Source organism: Meles meles, chromosome 5 (assembly GCF_922984935.1).
Source record: "Meles meles chromosome 5, mMelMel3.1 paternal haplotype, whole genome shotgun sequence".
NCBI lineage: Eukaryota > Metazoa > Chordata > Mammalia > Carnivora > Mustelidae > Meles > Meles meles.
Genome location: NC_060070.1, coordinates 8022394 through 8047131, shown reverse-complemented (window position 1 = coordinate 8047131; position 24738 = coordinate 8022394). Strand labels below are relative to the sequence as shown.

Genomic DNA, 24738 nt, shown 5'->3' with positions numbered 1-24738 from the left:
GCTGCCTGGGGCCTCCCCATCTGGTGGCTCACCCCACTTTAGGGCCCTCGGACGTGTCCCTGTTCACAGACTGTCCACTGGCCGTCGGGATAATCCTGAGTTTTCGGGGCGCGGAGCTGTGATCAGTGGACTCTCTTTATCTCTGTGTGTCTACACGTGTTCTAGGCGGCTGTGGGCACACACACCATAAGCCAGCGGGGCTTCCTTCGTAGAAGGGCTGCCCTGCTCTGCAGGATTTCATTCTTCAGACAGGATTCTTCTGAGGATCCCCTGTCCCGAGGGGCACTGGCTGTCTCGCCGTCTCACAGGGAGAATGCCTAACGACTTAGCTTGAAACCTGCTAACCACGCCTGGTCGGCGGTGCACGGGGCGGGCGCCAGTTCTCAGAATGAGCAGTGTTCACGGGCTGTCAGATACAAGGCATCTCACACGAAATTTGCGCTCAAGTTTGGAAAGATCTTAAAGAGATTTGTTCCCCTTTCGTTTTTATTTTGAGCGGGAGTATTTTTCCACTGAAGTTTATAGAAAAACTGATTCTTAACAGCAGCTAAAAATGAAATTCCTGACCAGCCGCCCCATCTGTTTTTGTGGCTATTGCTGGGCGAGGGAGGGCACAAACACAGTGACTCGGACTCCGTGGCCTGGGCACAGTCTGGCCGCGTGGTGTGCTCTCCACGAAGGTCCTTGGTTGTAGCAGTGCGGGGGGAGACGCTGCTGGTGAGCAGGGCAGAGCAGTCGCCCCCCACTCTGCGGTGGCTGGGTCTCGCCGTCACACCCTGCGCGGTCAGGACGGTTAAGGAGCTGGCAGTGTGGAGGACACGGAGACTGTGTCTAAGTGGAAGGCCCTTGGAGGTCGTGGGGGGGCTCCAGCTGTGTGGGCGGGACACCTGGCTGTGCCGGGAGGGCTGGCCTGGTTCCTTGCAGCGGGTGGTGACCACGGCCCCTCCGGAGGGGGGGCCGCTGCGGGTCACCCAGAGCACCTGGCCATCTCCCAGCCACGGCCATGGCCACAGCCCCGGAGGCAGGGGTCTCTCTGGTGCCAGCTGGGGGGAGGAGAGCTGTGTGAGGACGCTGGACTTGACCCATGTTGGTTTTCTTTCAAACAGGGAGCTCCCATGCTGCTGAGGACCAGTGACTGTGACTTTGTGTTTGGGTGGGAGACCCCGCTGGTCTGTCCCGACGAAGTGAAGGTGGACGGCTGCTCCCTGACGGACGAGCAGCTCCGTTACAGCTTTAACCTGTCCAGCCTCTCCAAAAGCACGTTCAAGGTAACCCCGCTCAGCCAGAGCTTGCTGGTCTCGGGACACGGCGGCTCGATTCTTTGTGTTGTCGGGGGTGGGCGCCTGTGACCACTGAGGCATGGTGCATAGAGGGGCTTTGGGCTTCGCCCCGCCCAGGATCAGCTTGTGATCAGCTTGTGATCTAGAATCTACAGCTTCTACACTGTGCAGCAGACAAGGCCCAACTAGCGCTGGAGTCGTGTCCCACGGCTCAGAGGTTCACTCCTTAGGGCTTTGTAAGGGTTAAATGATGCAGTGGAGATCAGGAGGCTGCTTGGGGACGTGCATGTGACCATGCACCTCCTGGGGGCAGGGCCAGGTCTGGTGCACCAGGCAGAGGCTATGAGTCCCACCCCCCATGTCTCCTGCCAACCTGGCTGGAAGATGCAGACGCAGCTCTCTGCTGAGCTCGGAGGGGATGGGGGGTGGAGGGAGCTCGGACGCCCCCCTGACCTGACGGACAGCTGGGGGGGCTTATCTGTCTGGCCTGTGTGTCATGGACTGTTTGTGGTATCGGTGAGGCCATGGGCATCTTGAGTTACTGGGGTTGGGGGCTCCTTCGCGTTGGGGCCTGCGATCGAGATGTTACTGGGTTATGCACCTTGGACCATGCCCACCAGACGCCGGCACCTCCCAGGGTATGGTAGCTAATGAGTAGTGAGCCCCGATGCTCGTGCCCGGGCTCCTGTGGTGGAGAGCTTGCACAGGTGTGCAGGTGTGAGCAGAGGGTGGGGCCGGCGCGGAAGGCACGCTGCGTGCTCACGTGTGCTGTGTCTGCTCTCTGGTCGTCAGCTCGGTCCTCAGCACCCCCGCGTGAACAGGTGCGGAGCCTGGGCTGAGGCCTGGCTGTCGAGCCCAGCCAGCAGTGTGTGCTGCGGCTGCTAGGGCCTGGGAGGACGAAGAAGGCTGGGCTTTGTGGGTGGACGGAGGTGCGGATCCTTCCAGTGGCCGGAGGGAAATGCCCCAACAGTGGGTAAGGCAATGCCCTCTGGAGGAAGGTCCGGATTGGAGAGCAGGAAGAGTGCACCGAGACACCCGTGCGCAGCCCCGAGGCGGCCCCTGCTTTCCGGCAGGAGCGTACCTCCCTGCAGTGACAGCTCTCCCTCCATGGCGAGACCCACTGACACCTGCGCGTGTTGCTGTCTGTCCAGGTGACTCGAGACTCACGCACCTATAGCATCGGGGTGTGCACCGCGGCGGCAGGCCTGGATGAAGGAGGCTGTAAGGACGGCGGTGTCTGCCTGCTTTCCGGAAGCAAGGGGGCATCTTTTGGACGGCTGGCATCCATGAGGCTGGATTACAGGCACCAGGATGAAGCTGTCATCTTAAGTTATGCCAATGGAGATAATTGTCCTCCAGGTAAATCTTGGCAACAAGATGCGTTTTATGTTCCCAGTGAGTGTGGTGTTAGACTCGGCCACAAGGGGAAGCGGAGGCATAGAGCTCCAGGTGCCATGAATGCGGATGCCGGGCTTGGACCCTGCAGCGCTCCGTCCACGCAGCCCTGAGTGTGTGTTCGGGCCTGGGACGTCCTGGCCTGTGAGCCACTGGTCATGTTTTGACATGGGCCGGCGTCTTGATGTTGGCTTACGGTGGTGGCTTCCGGATGGGATCCTTTTGAACCTTCCTAGGTGACGTGTCCGGCAGGGAAAGCACAGCCGGGGTTGTGCTGGTAATCAGGGTTACGTAGATGTTCTTCTTTCTTCCAGAAACTGAGGAAGGTGACCCCTGTGTGTTCCCCTTCATATTCAATGGAAAGAGCTACGAGGAGTGTGTTCTGGAGGGCAGGGCGAGGCTTTGGTGCTCCACCACCGCTAACTACGACAGAGACCACGAGTGGGGCTTCTGCAGACACTGTACGTAGCGGGGCACGCGTCTGGGCTCGGGCTGCCGCTTGGCCGGTGTCCTCCACACGCTGGCTTCACGCTCAGACCTCTATGGATGTCTGGGTTAATTCTGCCGCGTGTAGTTGTTCCACGTTAGGTTTGTAGAGAAAGGACATCTTGGATGGCTCGATGGGATGTGTTATGTGACCGCGTACGTAGATGAAGTAGGGCAGGGCTGAGAGGCCCAGGCCAGGGGGCCACTGGGACCCGTCCTGTAACTCAGGCGGTGTATGTCCTCACGGCGCGGCGCCGCCGAGTCCCGGTCATTGGGCTGCGGGGCAGCACGGGCGTCGGCAGGACTGGCGGCAGGCTCGTTGGCCGGCTCCCTGCTGTGTGGTGGGCACGGGCCAGGGTTTTGGGCCGAGCTGGGCCGCGTGCCGTTCGGAGACACTTGGAGACCAGGGCTGTGAGCCAGTCCTGCTCACGTGTGGCACAAACAGATGTGAGTGCTCAAGGAACGTGACGAGGAAATACGCAAAAAACTAATTCTTGTGAACAATCAGGGAGCAAGAGGATATAAAGAAATTCTAAGTGTTAAACGTCCAGGGGCTATTGTAGTTCTGCTTTGAGGCTGATGACGGCCGTGCTCTGGGTCTGTTGGACGGCGCTCGGCGTTTTAGGTAACTACAGGGACCTTACTGTGGCTCTGTTTCCTGTCCTCGTTCACGTGTGGCCAGATGGTGAATACCCGTCCACGAGCGACCGAGCCATTGCCGTGGGGCCATTCAGAAATCCAGGAAGAGAGAGACACAGGGCCCTGAGGGGCCTTGGTCTGTTTCGGGTTGGGGGATGTGAATGAGACAGCCGAGCTCTGGTGGGGGACCGGGCTGTGACCTGACTTTTCCCTGTGCTGCTCCCCAGCAAACAGCCACCGGATGTCCGCGATCATCTTCAAGTGCGACGAGGACGCGGATATTGGCAGGCCACAGGTCTTCAGTGAAGTTCGTGGCTGTGAGGTGACATTTGAGTGGAAAACCAAAGTTGTCTGTCCTCCAAAGAAGATGGAGTGCAAATTCATCCAGAAGCACAAAACCTACGACTTGCGGCTGCTGTCCTCGCTCACCGGCTCTTGGTTCTTTGTCCACGAAGGAGTCTCGTGAGTACCTGCCACCACGGCCTGACTGTAGGCGGGCTCTTGGTGGCCCGCTTCCATGTCCCTGCAGAGCTGGGGTGCCACGTAAACCCGGTGCTCATGGTGGCTTGAGAGCCCCGGTCCAGTGCCGGCCGGGCCTGGTGCCCAGAGCTGGGTGTGAAGGCGGAGGTGGACGGAGAGGGGCCTTTGGAACCAGAAGCTGGCGGTCCGTGTGCGACAGAGTGCGTCTTGCGGAGCGTCGTGCTCATGAGAGGCTCCTGTCTGCTGCTGGGTGTTGGGGGGACATTGACTTTTTCAGCTCTTGGGCACGGACCCCATAGGCTGGGCGTGTGGGGGGTGAGGCTCGTGGGGCTGTCGCGGCCACTCCGTGACTCTGCCAGGGGCCCTCTGATCAGGAGTCCTCAGAGTGGGGCGGGGGCGTGGACTTGGAGGCCTTCAGTCCTAAGGTCAGCAGCTCGCTCGGACTGGAGCGCTGCAGGTCCCAGCTCACAAGCCCTTCTAAACTACACCGCCTCCGGGTTCAACCCACCCGCCGGGGTGACACGCTGCCTTCTTAGTAACCAACTACTCCCGGAACCTTCCTTGGAAAGTCTGTTTCGGCGCCGCTTTCGGAGGGGGCGTGGAATGCTTGGTTATCAGAACAGTTCCTGTTTGTGAAAGTGGTGGCCAGAGCCGCACCCCAGTGCGTATGGCTGCCGGACCTTGCAGTCCCTCCCCCGTCTCTTTGTGCTGTTCCACAGGTACTACATAAACCTCTGTCAGAAAATATATAAAGGGCCTCTCGACTGCTCTGACAGAGCCAGCATTTGCAAAAAGAGTGCATCTGGTGTCGTCCAGGTCTTGGGGCTCGTTCACACCCAGAAGCTGGACGTCTTAGGTAAGGCCCTGGGTCCTTGCGGTGTGTGATTATAGGTGTTGCTTGGGAGTTGGGAAGCGGAGAGCATCCTCCTATGGCCAGGAGGGTCAGCACTGGCTTGCGTCGAAACTGCCACATACCATTCCCAATGACTGTTTCTCAAGCATTTTGTGAATTCCTGAACGTTAGAGTAAGTACACTTTGTGTTCCTAGAGATGGCAGGTCCTAGCCAGTGTGTGCAGAGGGGTCACCTGTCCGGGGAACTACCCCGAGAGCGTCACAGTGGCTAAGGTTCCTCTAGCTCCTTGCTCTAGCTCGGGCTCGAGCGCCGGAGTCTGCATACACACGCTCCAGCGTTTAGTCGGAAAGGCTGAACGCTGACGCAAGAACTTGGTAAACATAACTCAGAGGTACATTTTTGTAGCGTCGTAACAATTTAGAAAATACCGAAGCTCTTTTGAATAGTGTTAGTAAAAAACTCATTTTGTAGTTGGTTGTTGAGTGAAAGATTCTTTCATTATCGATTCGAGAGAGAGCGAGTGAGCACACACGCGAGAGTGAGTGTGGCGGGATGGGGAGAGGGAGAAGGAGAGAGAAAATCTTTAGCAGGCTTCATGCCCAGTGCAGCACCCAACACAGGGCTTGATCTCACGCCCCTGAGATCATGACCTGAACTGAAATTTATAGAGTCAGACAACCGGACCGAGTCACCGAGGCGCCCCTGTCTTTCATCATTTAAAAGGCAGATCTTTCTTAGGAACACTTGGGGTGTGTTCAGGGCACCAATAAAGAAAAACACTTTTACCTTGTTGGAGTAGAGTGGGGTCCCGCGTTGTCGTGACTGGAGTCTGCTCGAACTGTTGGAGGGGAGACGGGGAATTCCGAGGGAGGCACTGTCCCCATGGTGGAGCAGCTCGTCGGTCCCGTCGCCCGGGGCAGCCCTCCCAGCGCGCCGCTCACTGCCGCTGCCCACCTGGCTCCCGACGAGGGTCGAGGGTGGCCCTCAGCTGCTCTCGTGGTTGTGTGTGGACACTGGTTCAGCCCTTCCCCCGGCTTCCCACAGCCCGCTGGAAGAGGTTTGCCGAGTGAAGGCCTCAAGGAAGGTTTGGCCTGCGGGGATCGCCTCGTCCCCAACACACCAGGGGCCTTACTCCTCGGCCCTCACGGGATGGCTGTGCAGGGACAGGCCCCAGGGGCCAGATGCCCGGGAAGAGCTGCAGCCAGGTGGGGTGGAGAGAGGGAGTCTTTGTTCCAGGAAGTCACCCTTCTCTGCAGCTCTGCTGTCTGCCTGGCCGTCCTCACAGCACTGTGGGGGTGGGCTCGGGGTTAGAGTCCATGCCCCCGGTTGGGCAATGAGCTGGGGAAGGTCGAGCTGATGGCCGGGGAGTGGAGGGTGTCCACGGTAAGAGCGGCATTGCTTTGATTCCTGTGCTGCAGCAGTTTAAGGATTTTTCTCTTTAAAGCAATTTCTTTCAAAAATTTTGCACAGGAGCCTGATATTTAATTCATCCAGTACAGCTTTGAATTTGGGCAGGGCTAAGGGCCTGGGCCTTTGGCTGAGCAGTGCCCCGTGCCTTGACCTGCGTCCCAGGAAGAACAGGAGGGAAGCCGGTACCAAGGCCCGTGTTTCCCCTACCGCCTGTGTCTCGGAGGCGTGAGAGTCAGGGGCTGCGGGGTGTGCGTGGCTCCCGAGGCCCCCGCCCTGTGCCCCTGAGCCAGCTTGGGCTCAGCACCCCCGGACGGCTCCGGGCAGCCCCCCACGGTAGCTGGAAGCAGCAGCGCCATTGACCGGGCAGTCACGCAGGGTCTCGTGCGAGCCCACGTGCCTCGTGGACCCCGCATGTCGGGTCTCCCCGGTCTCTCGTCTGTGATGTTTTCAGAAGTGGGAGAGTTGGACGCAGAGCCGGGATGCCTGAGAAAACCAGCTGTTTTGCTTCTGGTTTCTCTCTTTGTAGTTGGGAGGTCTAGCCCCTGGCCCGTGACTCTCAGGGTTCCCTGGAGTGGGGGTGTGTTGGAACAGCATCTACAGGGACCCTAGAATCCTACAGAACTGGAGCAGCTGCGACAGCTGCCGCCGAGCCAGGCTCTTCTCTATGTGCCCGCCGTGCTGGGCACGTGGCAGACACTGCGGGCCGTGTTCCTCGCAGGCAGGCGAGGAGACATGTTCCGCAGGCCAGAGTCAGGCTGCGAGTGCAGGAAAGGGGACAGGGTGTGAACCCAGGTCTTCCCCAGTCCTGCCAGGTGAGGTGCAGACCCAAGCGGTCACCCAGCTTGGCCGTGGTGTGGACCCAAGAGCGCAGACGTAGCAGTTGTGAGAGAGCCAAACATTTGTTCTGTCTTGGCCTTTAACATAGATGCTGATTCCTGACGCCGAAGCTTTTTATAACCAGAAATTACGTCACTTCTATCCTCTGTATGTTTCAGATGACAAAGTCATCGTAACTTACTCGAAAGGTCATCCGTGTGGGGAGAATAAGACGGCGTCTGCCGTCATAGAGCTGACCTGTGCGAAGACCGTGGGCAGACCGTCGTTCATGAGGTGAGCCGGTCGGGCCTGCAGGGGGCGCTGAGGAGCGTGTGGCCCGAGAGCTCACCCCGCCTCTGCCCCTGGTTTTCACTTGCCGGTGTGCGGCGGGCGGGCGTGCAGACCTGTGCGCAGGGAGAGGGTGTTTGTGCAGCCACTGAGACTTGGGGCCTGGGGAGGGGCTGGGGCTGTTAATTGTCCTGCTGGGGGGGGGGGGGTACAGGGCTGCTGGGCACAGGGAGGGATTTCCTGGAAAAGGGGCGGGGACACAGGGTCACTTGACCAAAGCGACATGTAAAGTGATCTTTCACTGGCCTCCGCCTTCAGCATCGTCGTAGAACCAAAGGAGCAGTGGTTGGTGCCACGCAGGCCAGCTGTTCAAGCGGCCTGAGACCCCCACGCAGGTGGGGCTGGTACCTGGGGTGCTCATGGACACCCTAGAATTTTCCAGGCAACTGTGCATCTAGTGCTAGGAGCAGTTCAGCCAACAGAGGGAGCACACGAGCTGCTGTTTCCCAGTGATTCTTTCCCAGTGATTCTTTCAGAAGCGGGGCTGGAATTTCGGGGGAGACCCGGGAATTGTCCTAGGATTTCAATCAATGTAGGAGTCGGAAAAGCTTGTAAAATAAAGTTCAAAACTTTGGGATCAAGTTTTTCCAACTTTCAGATGTTGCACTGTTTCTTTCCTTTTTTTTTTTTTTTTTAATATTTATTTTTCTGAGAGAGAATGGGATGGGGGCAGGGAGAAGCAGCGCTCTCCCCTGAGCAGAGAGCCTGACAGGGGGCTTGATCCCGGGACCCCAACTGAGCCGAAGGCTGATGCTTAACCAACTGAGCCACCTGGGCACGAAGCCACGCTGTTTCTTTTCTTATGAAACAAAACAAAACAAAACTGTTAAATAGTTGCCTGCTTTTTCACATTGCCAATGTGCTGGGTCATCACCTTCCCGGTGACGCTGTTGAGAAAAGTCGGTAACAGCCATTCCAGCCCAGAGCTGCCGGTGCCTCCTATGGGGATGGGGAGGGTGGGGGGCTTCCATGGGGACCCGGGCCTCAGGGCCGCTTGGAGCCCTGGAAGCCAGTCTTGCAGGCGCGAGCAGCTGCGTGTGGCTGGGCGTGACCGCGGTCCTCGCTCGCTCCCCAGGTTCGACATCGATAGCTGCACTTACTACTTCAGCTGGGACTCTCGGGCCGCCTGCGCCGTGAAGCCCCAGGAGGTGCAGATGGTGAACGGCACCATCACCAACCCTGTAAATGGCAAGAGCTTCAGCCTTGGAGATATTTATTTTAAGTAAGTGGAACATTTTCCTTTTGCGCGCTGGAGTGTATTCAGAATTAAAGCAGCAATTTAGATCTTTCCCCCGTGGCGGGGGGAGCTGCAGGGTAAATAGGCAGAGTGTGTTGGTTACTGTTTCTAGGTAGCTGTCGTATTTTGCTTCAGCCAAGGGAAAGCATTACTCAACTATTAAGTTTTAACACCAAAGATGGCGAATTCTAGCAAGAATAAAAATAAAGTCGCTCCTCCTCCTTCCCTTCCGATAATCCCAGGGGTTGGCCACCTGACCTCAGGGACAGGCCAAAGCTGCCGGCCGTGCCCGGGGCGGGCTGAGGTGGGCACAGTGCGGGATGCTGCTCAGAGCGCAGGCCGGGAGGCAGGAAGAGGATGGGGTGGAAGTTGGCACCTTTGGGTGTCTTCGCAGGCTCCAAGGCTGGCCGAGCCAGGGAAGGGCCGTGGCCTGCAGCCCCGCACTTGTGCCCGGCTGTTTGGGTCTATCAGAAGTGGGTTCCGGAGGGACTGGAGTCACTGCCATCCTTTTGTCTCTTCAGGCTATTCAGTGCCTCTGGGGACATGAGAACAAATGGGGACAAGTACCTGTATGAAATCCAGCTTTCCTCCATCACAAGCTCCAGAAATCCTGCGTGCTCAGGTGCCAACATATGCCAGGTTAAACCAAACGACCAGCACTTCAGTAGGAAAGTTGGAACTTCTGACAAAACCAAATACTACATTCAAGGTAATTGCTTTCCATCAATGTTCCATGCTCAGCTTCTTTTTTTTTTATTTTTTTATTTTTTTTTAAGATTTTTTTTATTTATTTATTTGACAGAGAGAGATCACAGGTAGATAGAGAGGCAGGCAGAGAGAGAGAGAGGGAAGCAGGCTCCCTGCCGAGCAGAGAGCCCGATGCGGGACTCGATCCCAGGACCTGAGATCATGACCTGAGCCGAAGGCAGCGGCTTAACCCACTGAGCCACCCAGGCGCCCCTCATGCTCAGCTTCTTCAAAGGAGGGACTTTAAGAAATTTCATGAAACTCCCTTCCATCGAAATCCCCAGTTTGAAAGCAGAAGCCTGGTCTGGGTTTGTGTCCTGCCACGCAGTCACCAGAACGATTCAACAGTACATGTAAGATGAGCATTTCGCTGCAGGAAAAAGTCACCTCAGTTCACGGATAGGCGCCTGAAAACCGAAAACTTGGTCTCAAGCCAAGGTTGTGAGGTGGGGTGAAGGCAGAAGGATAAAGCGTGTGTGTCCAAGAATTGCCTTCAGTTTGGTTTTGTCGTGTTGCTTCTTTACTGGGCAACTTTAGATGTTACTATGGAAGAGTGAGACGTGTTACATTTGTCAGAAGGATGAAGAGAAAGGGGAGAACCCTTTACAAAGTTAGGTGTGTTAAAAAACCCAGCTGACTCTGTTGTAAAAAGAGCTCCTAAGAGATTCCCCGAGAGGAGAAGCAGCTTCTCCCCCAGTGGTAGGAGCCCAGACGTCCGTGTGTCCACGCACAGACGCTGAGCGCCACTGTCCCTGCACGTGGCCTTGCCCTGCGGGTCCAGCAGATGGACCCGCTAGGTCAGCCTGATGCGCTGTCTTGATTTCACATCATGGCGTAAACTCCCGTGGTTCTCTGTTCCTTTCTAGTAATTCTGAGTTTGATGAACTTGGGTCACGTCTCCATGTGCAATTATTTATTTGTCGTTCCTAGAACCCCTTTCAGCCCTTTGCACTTTCAGTGTTCACCAACGTTAGAAAATCAGTTTAAAGACTGCCTTTTGCATTTCATAAAGAAATGCAGTTTAAATCTCTTCCCGAGTCTCCGCTCATTCCAGAGGGCCAGAGTAGGAAGCCCGGAGCCCCATCTTGCTGCGATTCAGAGCTGCCGTCGGCTGCCCGTCAGCGTGGGGACGTGCGCCCACATGCCGGCCTGCTGGGGCGTTCCGTTCAGGTCATGCCTCTGCTGGTTATGAGCATGAACTCGTGGGGCCCTCTCGACCCCGGCCTGCAGAGCCTGGGGCTCTGGGCTCCTTTCCATTCACGGACGTGGCTGCCTCACGCACTAAACACCCTGGCCCACAGCAGTGGCGGACGGTGCACGTCGAGCCACCTGCAGACTTCGGAGAGGGCAGCATCTGCCCGTGGCTCGCTCCTTTCCGACACCAGCTGGGGGCTTCGGGGCGCTTCCGTCACTGCCCTGAGGTCTGATCATCTGCAGGACTCAGGACTCATTTGACCTGTTACAGTCACGGTTAAGGATGGAAACTGGCCACAGGAAGAGGCAGCTAGGGTCGCGTCCGGAAGGGAGCCGGATGCTTCCATCGTCCTCCCGCTGTGGCGAGAGGATGGGTGCTGTTCCCAGCGCTGGTGTGTGACAGGGCGCATGGGCTCTCTCCAGTCAGGGAAGTTCACTGGTCCCCAGCGTCCCGGGCTCTGTGTGGAGGCTTGTCCAGTAGGTTGGCCGGCTGGTTGCCCCTGGGTCCATTTCCATCTCCAGAAGTGCTGATACTTCGTGGCCAGCCCCTGTTCTGAATCCCGCTCGCTGAGGACAGAGCCTGATCTCTCTGGAGCAAGGTTAAGTCTTTCCTGCTCCCTGACGAGAGGCAGGGGCTCCGTAATGTGTGTCGGGAGGCCTGTGAGAAAGCGCACATGTGAGACTCTTGAAGATGGACCTTTATCTCTGATTTTAAGTCCCTGCAAACTTTTTGCAGGCCGTGGAAAGGTGAAGTCGGGCCTTTATTAAAATATTGATGGTAACGTTGCCTGTGTTGTGTCTTTTCTGACAGATGGTGATCTAGACGTGGTGTTTGCCTCGTCCTCTAAGTGTGGAAAGGATAAGACGAAGTCTGTGTCTTCCACCATCTTCTTCCACTGTGACCCTTCGGTGAAGGATGGGATCCCCGAGTTCAGCCACGAGACCGCCGACTGCCAGTACCTCTTCTCCTGGTACACCTCTGCTGTGTGTCCTCTCGGGTGAGTACGTTGTCCTGGCGTGGGTGGGAGCCTCCTCGGTCACTTTGCCCTTGGGACGTGCACGTCCTCGCTGTACCCCAGCCGGCTCACTCAGATGCAGCCCGAGCCCTGGTGGTGTGAGTTCTCCACTCCCAGTGCTGTCCGTGGGAATATTCCGGCGTGTCTGGGAGCCGGAGACACAGACCCACGTAGCCAGGACCCCGCTTCAGTGGCTCTCCAGGTCTTGTCCTTCCTGGCACCCCCACAGCCACCGTCCGCCCCTCCCAGGGCGTCGGCGTCCGCCTACAAGCACACACGAGGCCGCAGCGCCCGCTCGTTCTTTCCGGCCTGCCCCGGGCCGACAGTTGTCCTCACTGGCTCGCGGGAGGCGGTCGCTGTGTCTCCTCTGTGTCCCGACACGTTTTTCCGTGTGCTCTGGTGCCGATTGTCATGGGGTAAATGTTCCTTTAGCTTGAACAAAGTGTTGTCCATGTTTGAAGCAATGAGAACTTGTCCTACGGATTTTGAAAATCAGCCGTATGCCAGGTTCTCGTGGGAAGTGTGTGTTTGGGTGCCGAGGACTCCCAGGGAGGGAAGGGTGGTCGGGGCTTCTGTGCGGCCTCGGGGAACCCACCTCTTCTCGGGCCCCACGGCCTTTGTTCCTCCGCCCGGTCCACGGCCACGTTTGGAGGCCCCCATGTAGACACGCTGTTCCATGGTGCTTTCCTCGTGGGTTTGTTTCTCCCTGTTTCATCCGCGGCAGCTTCTCCCCGGAGGCTGCTGTTGTCTGTGCTGAGACTAAGATCAGGAAGGAGAGTTCTTGCCTCGTAGTTGTCTGCCTTGTGTCCTGGAGGAGGGTTTCTCTGCAGCCGGAGCTAGGGACAGCGGGGGGCGTTCCGGATCCCCTCTGTCCAACCTCCGGTCAGCTTTCGCTTTTAAAAAGAGTCCGCTTTGTCCTGCGTTTTCCAGGAACGTGGACGTAAGACCAGTGTTGGCCAGTTTCTAAGTGGCGGTGCTGTGTAAACAACACGGTGCAGTTACGACCCAGGAGCGAGAAAGTGACTGAAAGATAGAGGCACACGGGGACACTGGAACACACTTCCGCGTAACTCCTGGCTCCCAGGAGCGCCCAGAACTAGAAACGAGGGCACACGTGGAAGCGAGTGAGGCCGAGCGCCTCCCCCGCCAGAGCACCCGTGGGGCCGCGGGGCTGTCCCCGCCCAAGCAGATGGTGAAGGGGAACACGGGGCTCCTCCTCCCTGTGGATCGGGAGCAGCTGACTTGGCTCCGGCTGAACCCTGATCCCTGTGGTTATCCGTACGTGGTCGGGCCGTCGGCTGCCCTCTGACCCAGCTCGGACCGAGGGGTTTTCTGAGTCTGTAGCATCTGTAGCCCCCAGTTCACTGCTCGTGTGGCCTGTCGCGGTGCCCTCGTTCCTCCTGAGCAGCCCAGAGGGTCCCGTCATGTTCCTCTCTGCCTTCTTGGGGGGGTGGGGGCAGGTGGGGGCAAGAATTGCCCCCAGGGCTTCTGTCGCCGCCATGAGTGCCCGCAGGACCAGGAGTGTCGGGTCAGTCCACAGACGCCTGGTTCTCTGAATGGAAAGGGAAGTCCGTCCTGGTGCTTCTGGTTTTATATTAGTTCATTTCTACCACTTCCGTTGGTTAAGGTCCTGGACCAGTCTTAGCTGGTGGAAGAGCTGGTGTATTCGTCCCTAGCCCTGTCTCCCGGGACGAGCAGCCTGGATAGACGGTGCCGCGCCCTGCGCTGTCCTGGGTGGGGACCCTCAATCCCCGCGGTGCGGACACTGCGTCCCCAGCCGAGATGCAGGGAGGGAGAGGCCTTCTCCGGGCAGCAGGCGGTCACTGTTTGTTCCCAGAGAGGAGGGCTGTGGGTCCTGGGAGACCACTGGGGCCCCTCGTCCCTCTCCTCCACTTCACAGGTGCCTCTGTGCCCTGACAGTTGTCTGGTGGGATGAGCCAGGACTCTGGCTGTGGTCCTCTGTCGCCACTGTGTGCTGAGTGCCCGGCGGTGCCGTCCACCCATGTGCTGGGCTCCTGTCTGACGTCCTGTCTGACGTCCTGTCTGACGTCCTGTCTGACGTCCTGTCTGACCTCCTGTCTGACCTCCTGTCTGATGTCCTAACGTCCTGTCTGACGTCCTGTCTGACGTCGCTGTCCGGGGACTCTGCCGCTGCCGCCGTCTGCATCCTGGCTCGGGGGCCGCGAGGGTTGTCGCTGGGTGGCTTGCCCCCAGATGATGTGGCTTGCTTTCAGGGTGGGCCTCGATGGTGACGGTACGGGCGAGGACACGCCGGAGCACAAGGGACTGTCGGAGCGAAGCCAGGCCGTCGGGGCGGTCCTCAGCCTGCTGCTGGTGGCGCTCACGGGCTGCCTGCTGACGCTGCTGCTCTACAAGAAGGAGAGGAGGTGAGGAGAGGGAGGCGGTGCGGGGCGAGGGGCTGTCCTGGGATCTGGGCCTGTGCGTGTGTTTGTGTGTGTTGACACTGTGGATGCGGTCTCTGAAGTTTCATTTTGTAAATGGCTACGTTCCTATGACGAGGCGTTCCGTGGGACCGGCGCCGTGGAGCCCGTCCCAGGCGCATGAGTCGGGCTCTGGTGCTCCCGTCACGGAGCAGGTGCTCAGCCTGGCCCCCGCCGCTTTCTAGGACGTTGGTCTCTGGTTGTGTCCAGAGATAGACAGAAGATGAACACCTTTTATGAGCACACTGTGTCCTGCTCAGCTGAGCCCGCTGCACGGTCTGCCTCCTCCTCCTCCCCCTGCCAAAGTGAGCATTTGTGAGATGCGTGCCATGTGTGATGCCATCCTCTCGGCTCACCTTTCCTGGGTAAAAGGGCTCATCCCCATGTGTGGCTGTCCCCCCAGGAGATTGCCATGTCATGCACAGGTGAAGCCCAGAGCCCAAGAGCCCTGTGGTGTGACCATCCCCTGCGAGTAAGGGCTGGCGTCCGGAGTCCCGAGTGCAGCCGTCCCACCCCGGCGAGGCTGGCAGGGGATCAAAGAGGGCAGAGGGCTGGGTATGAGCTGGTCTTGGGTTCGTCGTTTGGCACACACAATCTCAGTGCAGCCCGGGGTGGCCGCAATATGTGGCCGTTTCATAGTCAACACGGGTCAGCGGAAAAGCACAAATATTAGGTAACTTGCCCTTGCTAGACTACTAGGAGGTACAGCAGGGTTCAGATCTACTTGTGTCCGATTCCAGAGTATTCTTTTCACTGAACTGGGTTATGGCCCCACTGCTGTGGGCTAAGTGGGCCCGTGCCGTGGAGGGCTGCGTCGCTGGGCTGCCGGCTTCTCTGTCGGGCACGCGAGGGGCCGGGGCTGGGCGAGGGGGACCGGCCCTGCCGCTTCCGCCCTGCAGCGACTGTGCTTGCCCTCCAGGGAACTGGTGGTGAGCCGGCTGACCAGCTGCTGCCGGAGGAGCGCCAACGTGTCCTACAAGTACTCGAAGGTAACGTCCCGCCTTCCCCGCCCCCGTGTGCAGCTGGCCGGCGGCGCTGACATCAGTCGGTGACAAGGAAAATGCCTTCTTCGGCGGTTGTCCTACGAGAGGGAAAACATCATCCATTGTTTTTAACCCAAACCCCCTGTTTGTCCTTTTTTCCTTCAAGTTTTTCTCGTTGTGGTTACAGCTTCAGTTGCTTCTGCTTTGTTGGTTATTCAAAAAAAATAAAAAAAAGTGAAAATTTTCCTGCCATCTGCCATTTGGATGGATGCTTTCAGATAACTTTCCCCAAAATGGGCATTATTTGCCTAAAGGCTCGTGGCTCGTGATACTCCTGCCAAACCGCTTCCTAAAAGACTGATCTCAGACACAGTCATGTCCCTCCTGTGGCTTCTCTTCGGGCTCGGCCCCTTCCGTCCATCCCCCCCCACCCCCGCCGACACCTGGCTTGGGTCGAGGCAGCTTTCCTGCCCGTGGTGACCCTGTCTGCCTCGGCGGGGTCTCTGCGGGAGCTGACAGTCGCCAGCCCTCCCTCCCTCTCCTCGTGGGGAGCCTGGGAACGTGGGGACTGCAGTGGGCAGAGGAGGGCGTCCCCGACGCCGGGGTAGGCCGTGGAAGGGAGGGCCACAGAAGAACGCAGCGGGGCCTCAGCTGGGCTCCAGGGTCCTGCTTTGTCTCTGGCAGGTGAACAAGGAGGAGGAGGCGGATGAGAATGAAACGGAGTGGTTGATGGAAGAGATCCAGGTGCCGACCCCAAGGCCCGGGAAGGAAGGACAGGAAAACGGCCACATTACCACGAAGTCTGTGAAGGCCGAAGCCCTTACCTCCCTGCATGGGGATGAGCAGGACAGTGAGGATGAGGTTCTGACCATCCCAGAGGTGAAGGTGCACTCGGGCAGAGGGACTGGGGCCGCGGGTGTGCCGCACGGGAGAGTCCCGCAGAGGAGCGGGCTTCGGGAGAGCGCCGAGGGTGCAGGGGTGCTGGCGAGAGGGGACCGGGCCCGCAGAGGGAAGCCCAGGCCTGCGCCGCCCAAGACCGTGAACTCCGGCAGCCTGGCGTCCTTCCATGACGACAGCGACGAGGACCTCTTACACATCTAGTCTCCCGGGGCCTCCGGGAGACGTGGGTCCGGTGTCGCCAGGCACCTCCAACCAAATAAGACTTCAGCTCGATGATGCTTCTATCATTTTTGCCTTTAACAAAAACTGTTTCAAAAGGGAAGAGTTTTTGTGATGGGGGAGAGAGTGAGGAGGTCAGGTTTACAGTCCTTGGTACAAGGCTCTGCTCCCGTCACTGGGGGCAGAGCCGGGGCCCTGGGTTTTGTCCCCAGCCCTCACAGAAAAGCGTGGCAGCTGTGCACGCCATACTATGTGCCTGGGCCACACGCGTCTTGGAACCGAGGGCTGTGTATTTGCGAAAAACCCTTGCTGCTTTAGGCCCTGTAGGGTTTTGACCATTATATTTTAGCATTTAATTCTCTCCTCCTATTTATTGACTTTGACAATTACTCAGGTTTGCAAAAAAGGAAAAAAAAAAAAACGAAAAAAAAAAAAAGAAAAAAAAAAAACCAAAAGAAAAAAAAAACAACCCAACAGTCTTTTTCCTGCCGGCTGGGGTACCGTCGTGGTTCACCCGTTGTCCGGAGGAGGAGCTGTCGGTGTGCTAGGAAGGTTCTGTAGGAGATTTTGAGCTGGTCAATAATGTAGCCTCTAAGTTAGAACGCTCCATTCTCTCCTTCCTTTTTGCTTCCTGATTCTGAGGGGAGCATGCACGTGTGTGCCCACACGCGCGTGGGGCTCCCCGAGTGCCTGGGCTTTGGAGGGTTCGCCTGTTCTCTGCCTTTAGTCAGTAACGGCTGCAGCTTTTTGCATGACATCCTCAATCCTAGGTGCACAGGGCACATGTATCAGTATTTCTTTCGCCGGCTGGTGAATTCAAACAACCCACCCAAAGATTGATTATTTTTGTGTGTGTGTGAGGATGGAGTTGAGATGTCAGAGAAAATAACTTTTTTCCAGATTTGGGATATAGGTCTCACCTCTTCAGGTTCTCATGATACCACCTTTACTGTGCTTATTTTTTTAAGAAAAAAAAAAAAAGTGTTTATCAACCATTCGACCTATAAGAAGCCTTAATTTGCACAGTGCGTGACTTCATGGAAATTGCATGAAAGCCGATGGGCCAGCATCTCGCCCTAGCATTGCACTTGGGATTCCTGCTCTGGGGGTGCTGCGTCGGCCTCTCAGTGCTGCAGGACAGGAGGGCAGGAGCACTGTCCTTCCCTGGCTGTTGGCACCTTTCTTGAAGTGTTTAACGAATGACTTTTCTCGAATTATAGAATTGTATATAGACTCAGTGGTATTCATGTACTGAAAAGCAAGCTACCCTTGGTTTGTACTCGGTTTGGCTGGCTAATTTGATTTCAAACATGAGTGTATTTTTTAAAATTGATTTCTTTCCTCATTTTTTTTTCAATCAAATTTACTGTAATATAAAGTATTCAACAATTTCAATAAAAGATAAATTATTAGTCGGGTGTTACTGCTTTTTCCCCCTCGATGGCAAAATGTTGGCGAGCCCAATGCCCAGTCTGCCCTTGTGTTCTGTGATGTTCCCGAAGAGGTCTGGGTTTGGGTTTTGGTGGTGCGGGCTCGCTGTCTTTGGACCTCGACCGTCGCTGCCCTGGGCTCTCAAGACCTCACTGTCCTCGCCAGCTGTTGCTACAGGTAGTTTTAGGAAAATGTGCCCTGGCAGCAGGTGTTTTCAGAGAAGTGGTTTTTTTGGTAAGAGCACAACCCTCTTGAAGCAACTTTCTGACGCCCTTTTGTTGGAAACTGTCCAAGAGCAGCAGAGAGGTAGAGTTGGGGGGAGGTAAGCACAGTGTAGGCAAGTGTGTGTCAAGGAAATCCATAATACAGTGGAAATCTGCTCTCACTAGAACACTTAAAACCAATCGAAACCAGTTCTACGCCAACCGCTAAAATTGCACAGTGCACACGAGGCGGCTGACTGCCGCCTGGGCATTTAAAACAACCTCGTGGAATAATGCAGTCCTTCATGTGAGTGCACTGATGGGCCTGGAGGACTTAACTAAGTCTCTTTTGGGGGCTCAGGTCATGAGGGAGTACTGAGCATATTGGGGGCAGGTGGTGTGGACAAGGTGAGATTTAAAGAAACTCCCGTCACCACTTCTGAAGAACACCCATGACTTAGGTGCGCTCACACGGCTTCTCCAGCTGGACTTCACTGACTTGGGGTTAGCCTTCCCTTGAACTAGCCTTGCTGTGTGTCCAGGGAGCATGTGGTGAGCGAGGGATGCTGGCAGAGAGCCACAGGTTGGGTGCTGTGGGCGCGGGGCTGGCCGCCTGGCTGGACTATCCATGCACCTGTCCAGGCTCAGGCGGGGACGGCGATCCAGGCGGCGGGGAGGTAAGGCTGGAGTGGGCCGGGACTCGAGGTGTCTCCTGAAGTCCCAGTGAGCCGTGTGCACCTGCGCCGAAGACCTGTGAAAGTGTGGAAGGGCAGGGTTGTAGCAGAAAGGACCGGATGTGCGCTAACACCCGGTTGGCTGTGTGAGCCGCCCTGTGGCCCTGTACACCCTGGAGAGCCTCTCAGCTTGGAAGGAACTGAATAAAGACTTTTCTTAAAGATGGAGGGAAATGGGGTACCTGGGGGGCTCAGTCCATTAAGCATCTGCCTTTGGCTGAGATCATGATCCCAGAGTCGTGCGATCAGGGCCCCCCCTCAGACTCCCTGTTCAGTGGGGAGCTTGCTTCCCCCCTCCCTCTACCTCAGCTCCCCCTGCTTGTGCTGTCTCTCTGTGTCAAATAAATATAAAAAATCAAGAAGATGGAGCGAAAGAGCAAAGCAAAACTTGTGACTTGTTTCTCCTGCTTCTTCACCTCTTAGTCTCTGTTGTGTGCTGACCAGTTTGCAAACCAAATTCAGTGAAGGATTATTTCTAATATTATGTTTTGATGCTGTGTTAGAGGAAAACCAGACTGAACACATGGTGCAGTTGGTCTTCACCCCTGGACAGGGCAAAACCGGGGGCCCCCGTCTATGCACCCCACTGTGTGGGGTGACCTGATGGCTGCTCTCAGCACCATCCTGGAGGAAATGGTTTTGGGGAGCTGGCCGTGTGGGGTGCGTAGCTGGACACACCGTGGGGTGCGGTGCCCCAGAAAGCCCTGGTAGAAGCCAAGGGCCATGTCCCAGCAAACCTTGGGACCTTTGGCTGCAGACTTTTTTTTTCTTTAATTTTGAGATAATCAGGACATACAGAAATTTTGAACAAATAGGACAAGGAACTTCTTTCCTTCTCAGTTGCTCTTTTTAGTTTATTCCAGCCCAGAGAGTTCCTCTGTCTTCTTTGTACTTCCATGGCCTTGACACAGGAGGTTGCCCTCCTCACCCTGCTTGGGGTCTGACACCTTGACAGGCCGCTGTCCCCATGGGTTGCCCCTCCCCCGCCCAGCCCCTGGAGGATCCCTGTTGTGCCCTGCCCCATCTCGTGGCCTTACCACTCTTGTTCAGGAAGCATGGGACAAAGACCTCAGGTGGGACAAAATCATACTTCAACGAGGAAGTTTTGTCATCATGGAGTGGTGTTTCCCAAAGTGTGCCCCGTGGAACCCTTGTTCCGTATGATTTTAGTCTGTGTTCTACAAAACCTGGAAAGGGCCTGTGCCCAAGTCAGTTTGGAGGGTCCTAATTAGAGCCTTTCTTGCACGAGACCTCTAGAGTCTTTAAAAGGAGGGCCGGTTGAAATTACAATAAAGGATGTGGCCAGTGAGTCTCCAAGAAAGGGTATGGTATGCAGGGCTTTCTAAGTGTTTGTCAGTGTCCCCTGGGGGAGCCTGGTGGCCTGTGGCCAGACCCCCGAGAAATGCTGTCACCGTGGACCACAATTCTGTTGTTTTGAGGGGGGTCACAGGGAACAGGCTCGGGGGTGCCGTCTGATAGACACAGAGGGCCCAAGAGCTGTGCCCTGTCTCGGAACCTGCTCTCCCCGAGGAAGCCCCTGTCGTCTGTGCCCCCGCAACACCTCTCCCCCATTCGGGCCCGGTTCTCAAGCCGCTGACCGTGGCGCTGATGTTGATGGGGGCTCTGTGGATCCTGGCATGCCCTTCTCTTCTCCACGCATGCGAGCAGCGAGTCGATGTTGGCAGGGGTTGAATCGTGTCCCCCCAAGTTCACGTGTGGAATGCTAAGCCCTCACACCTCAGGATGTGACCTTAGATGATCTTTGCAGAAGTCCTCAAGTTAAAGTGAGGTCAGTGGGCCCTGATCCACTAGGACTGGGGGGAAAAAAGGAAAAATTTGGAGAGAGACAGACGTGCCCAGAAAGAGGATGTGAAGACACAGGGAGGAGACGGCCTTCCACAAGCCGGGGACAGAGGCCTGGAACACACCCTCCCCTCACGGCGCTGGGAAGGAAGCAATCCTACCTTGGTTCTGGAGCTCCCGCCTTCAGGACTGGGACATAATACCTTCCCGCCTGGCCTGACTGCTTCATTACATAATCCAGGATCCGAGGCCCTGTCGTGCTCCTAGAGGGGCCAGGCAGCCATCAGGCCCAGAAGGACCCGTGGCTGTGTCTAGGGCTGAGGCCTTGCTCCCCCCCACACCCCCCAGGACTTGTGATGGACTCTGTGCCCAGTGGAGAATGAATGAGTGAATGTACGGGTGGTTTTGTGGGCTCCTTTGTGGGATAGGGTGGGTGGTCACTGAGAGCCAAGCGGGTTCTCGGGGACCAGGCTTGGACCCAGATACCTTGAAGACATGGGTGCAGGCTTCTGGGACTGGGCTGCCGGCACCCAGTTGGGAACAGAGCTGAGAACTGAGTCCAGCAGATGGCCTTGGCTCCTAACCCCCTCACCTGTGCTGACCAGTCCGTGCTTCCGGGACCACAGCCGGCGGGTCACACCCGTGAACACTCGGTCCTCAGGGCTCTGGAGGCAGGAGAGTAAGAAGGAATATGTTCGGTGGCTCCCATTTGATATGTGTGTGGGACAGATGGAGACGAGAAGATGGTCATGGGCACGCCAGGCACACACGGGCCACTGGGTCAGGATGTCCCAGTGTCTGGAGGGGGAAGGTGGAGACAGGAGGCTCCTCCGTCTGGCCGTCTGGCTGAGCCCTGGGGCACAGCATCCTGCTGGCAGCCTCCTGCGTCAGTTGGTTTGGCGTGGGGAAAGCAGCGTCATCAGAGGGGCCCTGACATCGGGGAGGAGCCTGCGGTCACTGAGGAAGCCAACGCCTTTGATGACGCAGTCGAGCCTCCCCGAGGCTCCCATGCTGGTTCCTCATTTCTGGCGGTTTCCATACTCTTCAGTGCACTTGAACTGTCCCTTAAGGCCCTTAAAAGAAAGGTGCTGTCTGGGAGAAGGTGCTGGGAGTGGAAGGCTGTGAGGAGAGGACATGGTGGTCCCTTCCTGGCAGCACAGAGAGGGACCCTACAAACCCAGGGCTGGGGCGGGCGGCACGGTGGTGGGTTGTGGTCCTCTGTTGCTTCTCCTCCCCATTCTAATTCTGATCCCTGAGAGGTCCCTGGCCTCCGCTCCATGCACCTGAACAGGGTACTGGGAGATGGGACAGGGAGGGGCCTGGTCTGAGCAAGAGAGGGCGTGCCAGGCCCCTGCCCAGACCGAGGGAGGCTGCTTTCTCCCCTGAGAGTGGACGCTGGGGAGGTGGGGACGGGGAGGGGCCTTGCTTCCGCTGCAGGATGTGTTGAAAGCAGGCCCTTTGCTCCGGCTTTTTCCCGGGCAGAAGACGTGTGTGAGGGGAGCCAGTGCGTTTGTGTTACAAAAAGCCACTTGTTTTTCTTCCTGTGGTGGGAAAACCCAGCTCTCCCCTCTCCTGTGTGTCTCCCTTGCTACTCAGCCAGGACATTTCGCTTCTGGTCACCAAACGTGTGGGATTTCCCCTCCCCCCCAGCATCCATCCCCCGAGAGGAAGGGCTCTATTCCACGGACTGTCCCCCACCTCAGATGCCAGTTGCAAATCGCCGGTCCCCAGGTGACCCATAATTCTGTCCGACTTGGACGCAAATCGGGGTTCTATGACCTGTTCCCCGCCGGTTTGCCAACCCGCTTGCAGGACTCAGGGACACACTTAGATTGACCTGTTTACGGAAGGATGTGACAAAGGGACAGCAGAAGTGCCAGACCAGGAGGTAGGCGGGGCCAGGACCGGGAGGCTCCCAGGCCCAGGAGCGTCTGCGGCCGTGGGGCTGGGGCGCACCCTCCTTCCCGTGTGGGCGTGTTCACCAGCCAGGCCACTCTCCAGACCCTGCTCTCTTGGGGTTCTTCGAGAGGCTTCATCGTGCAGGCCTGACGGGACCGTGAGCTCCGTCTTCAGCCCTTCCTCCTCCTGGAGAGAACAGGGATGGCCTGAAAGTTCAAGCTTCTGTGCATGGCGTGGTCAGTCCTGTGATCAGGAACCATCCAGGAGCCATCTGGAGCCACCTCATTAGAACAAAGGACACTCCTGTCACCCAGGAAATGACAAGAGTTTCAGAAGTTCTGTGCCAGGAACCGGGGCAGAGACCTGGACACACTCCCTCGGATCTCACGCCAGTAGGAGGAACTGCCTTTCAGCTGGGAGCACGGGAGGTCCTGCCCTGGGGGAGGTTTGCTCCGCCCTCCTCCTTCCCGCCCTCCCAGCCCGCGCTCAGCCCTCCGACAGCAGCCCCAGGAGGCAGGGGGACTTCAGAGCCACAACCCCCTGAGGTGGTCCCTGCTTTGTACCAAAGCACCCGGGATAGCCCTGGGCTGGAGGCTGGCTCCCAGCGCCCAGAGTCCAGAAACACAAGGGCACCCCTGGCCCTGGGAGCATCACTACCTGCCTCTCATGGGTGCGGGGGGAGTGACCTGTCCTTGTGTGTGTCCTCCTCGGGCAGAGATGGGGCCGTGGAGAAGGTATTTCCTGTGTGACGGCATGTTGATGTCCTCTGTCAGCAGCTCCCCTCGAGGCTCCTGGGGTCGCGCCCGGTGCCCAGATGGCCCCCTGGACCCAGCATCCCACGTGCCAGGTGGTCTTACAAGCCAGCAGCTGGGAGCTGACCGGGAAATGACCAGACGACGATGTTGGTGGAGTCCCATGGGGTTCTGGAAAGCGGGCTGTCCCATGTCGGGGTGAGGATATGGGAAATGGGCTCGTTTGGGGAGCCTGGCTCCCCCGCACCACGTCCCAGGCTGAAGGACCGGCCAGCCAGAAAGCCACAGGCAGCTTCCCCGTTCAGCCCGTGGCGCCGCGGGAGCCCACGGCATCTCTCCCCTGCACTGCCACACAGCCACATGGCCACGACACTAGCCGTGGAAGGCCACGCTCTCTTGTCTCCGGTTCCTGGGGGGCAGGAGGGCGGCCACAGTGCAGCTGGACCCTCCACAGTCTGGGGAAAGATCTGCTTCTGAGCCCACATAGTCCCTGCTCTGTCGGCCCGAGGGTCTCCGTCAGCCGGGGCGCCCCACGTCCCTGTGGACTCCCCCACAGGGACACGCGCTCCAGCAAAGCCAGCAGTGGGGGGGACGGATGCCCAGCAGGGCGGCTGTTCCACTGGACGTGATGTCATCCCACGAGAGCCTGGCCACGTTTGCGGGATTTCATGGGGACAAGCCAGTCTCAGGGGGCGAGCACCAGGAGGCAGGGTCATAGGGGGCCACCTTCCCCTCCCTGCCCGCCACACCCTTCCTGCCTTTCCTCACCTTCTGCTTGCCCCCCCCACCCCGCCCCACTCTGCCCCACCATGCTGTCAACCCAGTAGAGGTAAGGGGCACAGCAAGGCTAAGGGGCCGGCTTGGGGGACTCCCCTAGAGCCCTCTGCCTGAGCCGTCCCTTTGTGAGTCTATGCCCCATCACACTGTGAGCCGGAGGAGGGTAGGGGCTGCCCATCTCCGTGTCCCAGGGCCTGGAGCTGCTTGAGACGCAGAGGGACTCTGCAGGTTTTTGTCGAGGGAGCGAAAGCGCTCATGCATGAGTTGCTGAACGAGGGCGGGTTAATAAATTAAGGCATGTTGCTCCAGAGCAGAGCAAGGTTCAAGTTCAAAGACGGCGTGAACTTGGGAAGTTGCCGCTAGCTCCCTAAGCCTCTGTTCTCCCAGCTGTGCAGTGGGGAGAGGGATAGCACCTCCCGCAGAGGCCGTTGCGAGGGGTTCAAGAACCCATGTTGGAGCCCCAAACTGGTGGTCGATGGCCCTTGTCACCGGCCGTCGAGGGTTGACCTGGCTGATGGCTGGGTCTTTGGCCTGTGCTCGTTCACTGCTCCCTTTCCCACAGGATGCCAGCCTGCAGAGCCCTCAGCAGCAAACGGGACCCGTGCTCAGCCGAGGGGTGCTTGTGACCAGGGGCACAGCAGGGGTGGGGGGCTTCGCGTGGGGGCCTCAGGCGAGTGGGAGTGTGAGCTGCCTG

At 57.7% G+C, this 24738-nt stretch overlaps 1 protein-coding gene across 1 annotated transcript in view; it reads left to right on the top strand.

Moving 5' to 3' along the window:
• Window positions 1–17857, top strand: part of IGF2R (insulin like growth factor 2 receptor) — a 97110-nt gene extending 79253 nt beyond the window's left edge. Inside the window, exons 37-48 of the mRNA XM_046004396.1 lie at window positions 1107–1268; window positions 2432–2639; window positions 2990–3136; window positions 4028–4262; window positions 5000–5136; window positions 7540–7654; window positions 8784–8930; window positions 9467–9654; window positions 11698–11884; window positions 14137–14289; window positions 15263–15332; window positions 16011–17857. Coding sequence (XP_045860352.1) covers window positions 1107–1268; window positions 2432–2639; window positions 2990–3136; window positions 4028–4262; window positions 5000–5136; window positions 7540–7654; window positions 8784–8930; window positions 9467–9654; window positions 11698–11884; window positions 14137–14289; window positions 15263–15332; window positions 16011–16427 — 2166 coding nt within the window. The 3' untranslated portion in view covers window positions 16428–17857. The remainder of the gene's footprint in view (window positions 1–1106; window positions 1269–2431; window positions 2640–2989; window positions 3137–4027; window positions 4263–4999; window positions 5137–7539; window positions 7655–8783; window positions 8931–9466; window positions 9655–11697; window positions 11885–14136; window positions 14290–15262; window positions 15333–16010) is intronic.
• The last annotated feature ends 6881 nt before the right edge of the window (window positions 17858–24738 follow it).